The 9923-nt window shown below is 39.7% G+C and overlaps 1 protein-coding gene across 3 annotated transcripts in view; it reads left to right on the top strand.

The window, feature by feature from the left end:
• Window positions 1–6188: 6188 nt before the first annotated feature.
• The window catches only part of SLAMF6 (SLAM family member 6), a gene marked incomplete at its 5' end in the record, with an annotated part of 29952 nt that continues 26217 nt past the window's right edge, over window positions 6189–9923 (top strand). For all 3 annotated transcript variants that reach the window (XM_082614596.1, XM_082614595.1, XM_082614594.1), the window contains one exon: window positions 6189–6291. In XM_082614596.1, the coding sequence (XP_082470722.1) occupies window positions 6189–6291 (103 nt within the window). The remainder of the gene's footprint in view (window positions 6292–9923) is intronic.

The raw sequence follows: 9923 nt of genomic DNA, 5'->3' as shown, positions 1-9923 counted from the left end.
TACAAATGGAAACCAAAAGAAAGCTGGAGTAGCAATTCTCATATCAGACAAAATAGACTTTAAAATAAAGACTATTAGAAGAGACAAAGAAGGACACTACATAATGATCAAGGGATTGATCCAAGAAGAAGATATAACAATTGTAAATATTTATGCACCCAACATAGGAGCACCTCAATACATAAGGCAAATACTAACACCCATGAAAGGGGAAATCGACAATAACACATTCATAGTAGGAGACTTTAACACCCCACTTTCACCAATGGACAGATCATCCAAAATGAAAGTAAATAAGGAAACACAAGCTTTAAATGATACATTAAACAAGATGGACTTAATTGATATTTATAGGACATTCCATCCAAAAACAACAGAATACACATTTTTTTCAAGTGCTCATGGAACATTCTCCAGGATAGATCATATCCTGGGTCACAAATCAAGCCTTGGTAAATCTAAGAAAATTGAAATTCTATCAAGTATCTTTTCCCACTACAATGCTATGAGACCTGATATGACTTACAGGAAAAGATCTGTAAAAAATAAAAACACATGGAGGCTAAACAATACACTACTAAATAACGAAGTGATCACTGAAGAAATTAAAGAGGAAATTAAAAAATACCTAGAAACAAATGACAATGGAGACACGATGACCCAAAACCTATGGGACACAGCAAAAACAGTTCTAAGAGGGAATTTTATAGCAATACCATCCTACCTTAAGAAACAGGAAACATCTCGAATAAACAACCTAACCTTGCACCTATATCAATTAGAAAGAAGAAGAACACACAAAAAAACCCAAAGTTAGCAGAAGGAAAGAAATCATAAAAATCAGATCAGAAATAAATGAAAAAGAAATGAAGGAAATGATAGCAAAGATCAATAAAGCTAAAAGCTGGTTCTTTGAGAAGATAAACAAAATTGATAAACCATTAGCCAGACTCATCAAGAAAAAAAGGGAGAAGACTCAAATCAATAGAATTAGAAATGAAAAAGGAGAAATAACAACTGACACTGCAGAAATACAAAACATCATGAGAGATTACTACAAGCAACTCTATACCAATAAAAAGGATAACCTGGAAGAAATGGTCAAATTCTTAGAAATGCACAACCTGCCAAGACTAAAGCAGGAAGAAATAGAAAATATGAACAGACCAATCACAAGCACTGAAATTGAAACTGTGATTAAAAATCTTCCAACAGGGGCTTCCCTGCTGGTGCAGTGGTTGAGAGTCCGCCTGCCAATTCAGGGGACACGGGTTCGTGCCCCGGTCGGGAGGATCCCACATGCCGCGGAGCAGCTGGGCCCGTAAGCCATGGCCGCTGGGCCTGCGCGTCCGGAGCCTGTGCTCCGCAACGGGAGAGGCCACAGCAGTGAGAGGCCCGCGTACCACAAAAAAAAAAAAAAAAAAAAAAAAAAAAAAAATCTTCCAATGAACAAAAGCCCAGGACCAGATGGCTTCACAGGAGAATTCTATCAAACATTTAGAGAAGAGCTAACACCTATCCTTCTCAAACTCTTCCAAAATATAGCAGAGGGAGGAACACTCTCAAACTCATTCTACGAAGCTACCATCACCCTGATAACAAAACCACACCAGGATGTCACAAAGAAAGAAAACTACAGGCCAATATCACTGATGAACATAGATGCAAAAATCCTTAACAAAATACTAGCAAACAGAATCCAACAGCACATTAAAAGGATCATACACCATCATCAAGTGGGGTTTATTCCAGGAATGCAAGGATTCTTCAATGTATGCAAATCAATCAACGTGATACACCATATTAACAAATTGAAAGAGAAAAACCACATGATCATCTCAATAGATTCAGAGAATGCTTTCGACAAAATTCAACACCCATTTATGATAAAAATCCTGCAGAAAATAGGCATAGAGGGAACTTTCCTTAATATAATAAAGGCCATATATGACAAACCCAGAGCCAACACTGTCCTCAATGGTGAAAAACTGAAAGCACTTCCACTAACATCAGGAACCAGACAAGGTTGCCCACTCTCACCACTCTTATTCAACATAGTTTTGGAAGTTTTAGCCATAGCAATCAGAGAAGAAAAGGAAATAAAAGGAATGCAAATCGGAAAAGAACAAGTAAAGCTGTCACTGTTTGCAAATGACATGATACTATACATAGAGTATCCTAAAGATGCTACCAGAAAACTACTAGAGCTAATCAATGAATTTGGTAAAGTAGCAGGATACAAAATTAATGCATCGAAGTCTCTGGCATTCATATATAATAATGATGAAAAATCTGAAAGTGAAATCAAGAAAACACTCCCATTTACCATTGCAACAAAAAGGATAAAATATCTAGGAATAAACCTATCTAAGGAGACAAAAGACCTGTATGCAGAAAATTATAAGACACTGAAGAAAGAAATTAAGGATGATACAAATAGATGGAGAGATATACCATGTTCTTGGGTTGGAAAAATCAACATTGTGAAAATGACTCTACTACCCAAAGCAATCTACTTATTCAATGCAATCCCTATCAAACTACCACTGGCATTTTTCACAGAACTAGAGCAAAACCTTTCACAATTTGTATGGAAACACAAAAGACCCCGAATAGCCAAAGCAATCTTGAGAATGAAAAACGGAGCTGGAGGAATCAGGCTCCCTGACTTCAGACTATACCACAAAGCTACAGTAATCAAGACAGTATGGTGCTGGCACAAAAACAGAAAGATAGATCAATGGAACAGGATAGAAAGCCCAGAGATAAACCCACGCACATATGGCCACCTTATCTTTGATAAAGGAAGCAGGAATGTACAGTGGAGAAAGGACAGCCTCTTCAACAAGTGGTGTTGAGAAAACTAGACAGGTACATGTAAAAGTATGAGATTAGATCACTCCCTAACACCATACACAAAAATAAGCTCGAAATGGATTAAAGACCTAAATGTAAGGTGAGAAACTATTAAACTCTTAGAGGAAAACATAGGCAGAACACCTATGACATAAATCACAGCAAGATCCTTTTTGACCCACCTCCTAGAGAAATGGAAATAAAAACAAAATAAACAAATGGGACCTAATGAAACTTCAAAGCTTTTGCACAGCAAAGGAAACCATAAACAAGACGAAAAGACAACCCTCAGAATGGAAGAAAATATTTGCAAATGAAGCAAATGACAGAGGATTAATGTCCAAAATTTATTAGCAGCTCATGCAGCTCAAAAACAAAAAAACAAACAACCCAATCCAAAAATGGGCAGAAGACCTAAATAGACATTTCTCCAAAGAAGATATACAGACTGCCAACAAACACATGAAAGAATGCTCAACATCATTAATCATTAGAGAAATGCAAATCAAAACCACAGTGAGAAATCATCTCACACCAGTCAGAATGGCCATCATCAAAAATCTAGGAACAATAAATGCTGGAGAGGGTGTGGAGAAAAGGGAACACTCTTGCACTGTTTGTGGGAATGTGAATTGGTACAGCCACTATGGAGAACAGTATGGAGGTTCCTTAGAAAACTACAAACAGAACTACGATATGACCCAGCAATACCACTACTGGGCATATACCCTGACAAAACCATAATTCAAAAAGAGTCATGTACCAAAATGTTCATTGCAGCTCTATTTACAATAGCCAGGAGATGGAAACAACCTAAGTGTCCATCATCGGATGAATGGGTAAAGAAGATGTGGCACATATATACAATGGAATATTACTCATCCATAAAAAGAAACGAAATTGAATTATTTGTAGTGAGGTGGATGGACCTAGAGTTTGTTATACAGAGTGAAGTAAGTCAGAAAGAGAAAGACAAATACCGTATGCTAACACATGTATATGGAATCAAAGAAAAAGAATGTCATGAAGAACCCAGGGGTAAGACGGGAATAAAGACACAGACCTACTAGAGAATGGACTTGAGGATATAGGGAGGGGGAAGGGTAAGCTGTGACAGAGTGAGAGAGTGGCATGGACATATATACACTACCAAACATAAAATAGATAGCTAGTGGGAAGCAGCCACATAGCACAGGGAGATCAGCTCGGTGCTTTGTGACCACCTGGATGGATGGGATAGGAAGGGTGGGAGGGAGGGAGACGCAAGAGAGAGGAGATATGGGAACATATGTATATGTATAACTGATTCAGTTTGTTATAAAGCAGAAACTAACACACCATTGTAAAGCAATTATACTCCAATAAAGATGTAAAAAGAAATCTTCATTACATTGGATTTGGCAACGATTTCTTGAATATGACACCAAAAGCATAGGCAACAAAAGAAAAAACAAATAAACCAGCCTTCATTAAAACGAAAAACTTTTGTGCATCAAATGATACTATCAGGGACTTCCCTGGTGGCACAGTGGTTAAGAATCTGCCTGCTGCATATGGTCACTTTATCTTTGATAAATGAGGCAAGAATATACAATGGAGAAAAGAGAGCCTCTTCAGTAAGTGGTGCTGGGAAAACCAGACAGTTACATGTAAAAGAATGAAATTAGAACACTCCCTAACACCATACACAAAAATAAACTCAAAATGGATTAAAGACCTAAATGTCAGGCCAGACACTGTCAAAGGTTTAGAGGAAAACATAGGCAGAACACTCTGACATAAATCACAGCAAGATCCTTTTTGACCCACCGCCTAGAGAAATGGAAATAAAAACAAAAATAAACAAATGGGACCTAATGAAACTTAAGCTTTTGCACAGCAAAGGAAACCATGAACAAGACGAAAAGACAACCCAAAGAATTGGAAAAAATATATGCAAATGAAACAACTGACAAGGGATTAATCTCCAAAATATACAAGCAGCTCATGCAGCTCAATATCAAAATAACAAACAACCCAATCCAAAAATGGGCAGAAGACCTGAATGGCCATTTCTCCAAAGAAGGTATACAGATTGCCAACAAACACATGAAAGGATGCTCAACATCATTAATCATTAGAGAAATGCAAATCAAAGCTATAATGTTCGGGCTTCCCTGGTGGCGCAGTGGTTAAGAGTCCGCCTGCCGATGCAGGGGACACGGGTTCATGCCCCAGTCTGGGAAGATCCCACATGCTGCGGAGCGGCTGGGCCCGTGAGCCATGGCCGCTGAGCCTGCGTGTCCGGAGCCTGTGCTCCACAATGGGAGAGGCCACGTCAGTGAGAGGCCCGCATACCCGAAAAAAAAAAAAAAAGCTATAATGTGGTATCACCTCACACCGGTCAGAATGGCCATCATCATTCAAAAATGTAGAAACAATAAATGCCAGAGAGGGTGTGGAGAAAAGGGAATCCTCTTACCGTCTTGGTGGGAATGTAAATTGATACAGCCACTATGGAGAACAGTATGGAAGTTCCTTAAAAAACTAAAAATAGAATTACCATATGACCCAGCAATCCCACTACTGGGCATATACCCAGAGAAAACCATAATTCAAAAAGACACATGCACCCCAATGTTCATTGCAGCTTTATTTACAATAGCCAGGTCATGGAAGCAACCTAAATGTCCATTGATGGATGAATGGATAATGAAGATGTGATACATATATACAATGGAATATTAATCAAGCATAAAAAGGAACGAAATTTGGTCATTTGTAGAGACGTGTATGGATCTAGAGACTGTCATACAGAGTGAAGTAAGTCATAAAGAGAAGAACAAATATTGTATATTAATGCATATATGTGGAACCTAGAAAAATGGTACAGATGAACCGGTTTACAGGGCAGAAATAGAGGCACAGTTGTAGGGAACAAATATATGGACACCAAGGGGAGAAAGTGGCAGGGGGTTGGGGGTGGGAGTGTGATGAATTGGGAGAGTGGGATTAACATATATACACTGATATGTGTAAAATGGATAACTAATAAGAACCTGCTATATAAAAAAATAAAATAAAATTCAAAAAAAAACCCAGTAAATTTTAGGTTGCCTAACCACAATATGTAATTTAGGTTGTTTTACTACCATAAAAAAGAAAGAAAAAAGGATATAGATAGTGAAAATTCCAATTCACATCACACACAAGATTTTTGCACTTTGCTCAGAAAAGAAGTAAAAAGAGTAATAAAATAAAACTGGGACTCTTTGTATGTGGGAAGAAGGCCTTGCCACGCCTCTGAGAGGAAGAAGGCAGTTTCAGTAGAAGCACTTTCAGTTTATGAGAGAATGTCAAGAACATTGCCTGCCTTGAGGTCTCCAGCACCATTCTCCACTGCTAAGAGCATGATCTGGCTGTTCCAGTCCACGCTTGTCTTCTGCCTTGGCCCAGGTAAATGCTGAAGCGGACCCATGTAGTCATGAGTCACTCCTGGTTTTGTGCAGCTTGCTCAATCTAAATCACCTATTTATAGGTGTCTGTCTGTCTTTCTGCCAAGGGATCTGGTGGGGCTCACAGTGGTGCCTGATAAATTGCCTCTCAACCTAAAAGCTTATGGCCTGAGATGGTTCAGAGTTAACAGCTTCAACTGTGTTTTCATTTAAGTGAATTATCTGCTGGGGCATGGGAAATGTGATTTTATGAGACAAGACTGTTTGGGGTTTATGACCAGCATGTTGTGGTATAAGGAGACCTAAAGTTAAGAAAAGAAGCCTTCTTACTTACTGTGGTATCACAGGTAGGTTACACGTTCCTCCTGAGCCTCACGATCTTCATTGGAAATATTGAAACTCTATGGTTCAGCTTAGCTGAAATTTCTGAACCCAACTAAAACACTAGAAATAGTCCTCTCAGTTTTTGCTTACTGTGATAAAAAGCGTTCTCCAGCTTTCTTTTCCTTTGAGGCAAATCAGGGGCTATCTAATCCAGCAGTACCTAATTTGGCAGACAGAAAGGAATTCTCTGATCCTGCCTGCTTCTCATTCCCTGCTGTCCATTCCATGGAAAGCATGAAGGTTCATGTCAGGTTTGGAGAATCACAAGTGGTCAACTGGCGCCAAAGTATAAGATGGGGCAGAAGACAAAACAGGAAAGCTAGCCCAGAACTAGCCCAGGGTAGCAGATAAAAATAGTTAATATTCATTGAGGGCTCATACTGTTCCAGGAACTGGGTCAAATGCTGTACATACATCATATACATAAGGCTTATGACAGTTCTATGAGTCTATACTATTATTATCCCCTTTTTAAATAATTTGCCCAAATTTCATTAGCCAGTAGGTGGCAAGCTCTTGCAATATTTTTGAGGAACAGTGACAGTTGAATAAACATGGTAGCTGCACAAGAGAAAGAAGGACAGAAGCAAAAATCATCATAGATGTAGAATTAACTAGATTAACTGGCAATGGGAATTAGGGGGGAAGAGAATTCACTGTCGTCCAATAAATATTCATTGAGCACCTACTGGATGCCTGGCACTGTTCTAGTTCCTGGGGATACACCATGAACAAAGGAGGCAAAAATTCCTGCTCTCATGGAGTTAAATTTTTAGCAGGGGAGACAAACTATAAACAAGATAAATAAGTGAAATATTATATTTGATAGTGATAAATGATAAGAATGAAATAAATCAAACAGGGAAAGGAAATATGAAATACTGGGGAGGGGGATGAAATTTCAGAGTAGCCAAAGAAGGTTACAAAGTTGTGGGGATGAGGGAGCAGCCATGAAGAGAAGGTGATTTCTATTTTGGAGCTATTAATTTTAAGATGTTAGTGTGATATCCATGAGAAGATTTCCTGAAAGCAGCTGGAAATTTAGGACTGGAGGTAGAGCTGAGGCTGGAAGCTTAGAAGTCACAGCATAGAAGTAATAAATGAAGTTAAGGAGAAAAGTGTAAGGAGGACAGAAACTTGGGAAATATGTATAAGATGTAGAAAGAGGGAGAATTCACTTACACATTCAAGAGCCACTCCCCAGCGTGGGAGCAGAGACCCATGTCTTTGCCTACTTGCAAAATTGAACCCATCTCTAGAATTAAATATTCTGAATGTCCTCAGGTTAAAATTCCCCTGCTTCTCCTCATTCCCATCAATACTTCTCATAGGGCCCTATGAAATATACACTATCCTCACTTTAAGGAAGAGGAAAGAAGGCATACAACACTTAAGTAACTTGCTTAATGTCACACTGTTATGGGGGAAGTGGGGATGGTGCAGAAAAGAAACATACTTGAATGTGTTTTGCAGGTGTTCTGAGGCCCAGGAGGAAAGCAGTGATCGCCAGGGTTAGAAATCAGGGAGCCTGGCTCCAGAGTCTGTGTTCATAACCACTTTACTCTGCTAGTTAGTTTATACACAGTTATGTATTCACATAAATGTATATACAATTATAAACTGTGATGCTAGGAAGAAAATAAGCAGGGTACTGATGCCGAAAACTTGGCTTCTGTACACTGGTGCTGAATTGAATCTCAGAGACAGAGTTTTGGGTGAAATAGAAAAGTGTAGCTTTATTGCTTTGCCAGACAAGGGAGACAGAGCAGGCTCCTGTCCTCAAAAACTGTGTGTCCCAACCTGGGACAATTTGGTGAGGAGGTTTTTGGGGTTTTTTGTTTGTTTGTTTTTGGTTTTTTTTGCGGTATGCGGGCCTCTCACTGCTGTGGCCTCTCCCGCCGCAGAGCACAAGCTCTGGATGTACAGGCTCAGCGGCCATGGCTCACGGGCCCAGCCGCTCCGCGGCATGTGGGATCTTCCCGGACTGGGGCACGAACCCGTGTCCCCTGCATTGGCAGGCGGACTCCCAACCACTGTGTCACCAGGGAAGCCCTGGTGAGGAGTTTTATAGCAATGGTTCAAGGTTGGGATTGCTGATAAGTTTAGGGTGTGTGCAGAACCTGCACTCCTTTAATTTGGTCTCAGGTAATCTGATGAGTTTCTATGGTTCCTTTAATCTGGCCTTGGGTGGACTTCTTGAAGAACTTCTCTGGTCCCTTAAATCTGGAATGAAGAATGCTGATATCTTCCATTTTGGGGGTTTTAGTTCTGTAGAAGAGCTCAAAGATATTGTTGTTTAACCCTTGAGGCAGAACCAGGACCCTGTCCCAAGGCTATACTATTGTTTCTTGGCTGCTCCTCTCTCATCTCTGCATCCCCTCTCTTCCTTGATTAGCAACTGTTATAATCTGCCCTTTGGAACTCAGGGAAGGTCATGGAGGCTGGAGTCTATTCCCTACAAACAAGAAATGGGGGACATAAAGCCTTCCATGCCCAGGAGTCCCCAGTGTCCTTCTTGGTTTCAGTACCACTGGAGAGAAAAACAAGAGGATCTGCGTTGGATGAGGTGATGTGGAATGGATTTTCTGGAAAGGTAGCATCTCCTCTGATATTTAAAGAGTATGAGAAGTCAAACAGGGGAGGAGTCTAATGAAGAAGGATTCAAAGCAGTGGGATTTACATATGCGAAGGCCCTGGTACAGGGAAGAGTTTGGAGTGATTAAGGAAGGGAAAGAAAACTACTGTGACAAGAGTATGGCACAAATAAAATCAATCTTGAAAACAAGCATGAAGGAAGATGACTCATGCCAGCCTACATTCTTTCAAGGGGCTGGATACCATAACTTGCTCGTTTTAAGAAATGTATCTGAAAAGATAAACCATGTTAAGAAATAATCCCAATTGGTATAACTGAAATCAGACATTATCATGCCCTGGAGAAAATGAATCTCATTTGCTTCTCCGTTTTATTCTTTATAGGTGGGAACTTACTTATCAAATGTCAATATGCATACAAATTATTAGGGAATCTTATAATGCTGATTCTGGAATGGAGACTAAGATTCTGCATTTATAACAAGCTCCCAGGCAACCTCAATGCTGCTTCATGAACCACACTCATGAGACTTTAGTCACAGTGGGGTTGGAGGGATGGAGAAATAAGAACAAATTCTTCAAGTGTGTTTGCAAGAAGCAGATACAGGTATTCTGATGCTGAAGAGAGAACAGTGGTAGTAAATATATGTACAG

This window comes from Mesoplodon mirus, assembly GCF_964341445.2.
Source record: "Mesoplodon mirus genome assembly, chromosome: 3".
Taxonomy (NCBI): domain Eukaryota; kingdom Metazoa; phylum Chordata; class Mammalia; order Artiodactyla; family Ziphiidae; genus Mesoplodon; species Mesoplodon mirus.
The sequence above is the reverse complement of the archived record's forward strand: the minus strand, read 5'-3'. Positions and strand labels throughout refer to the sequence as shown.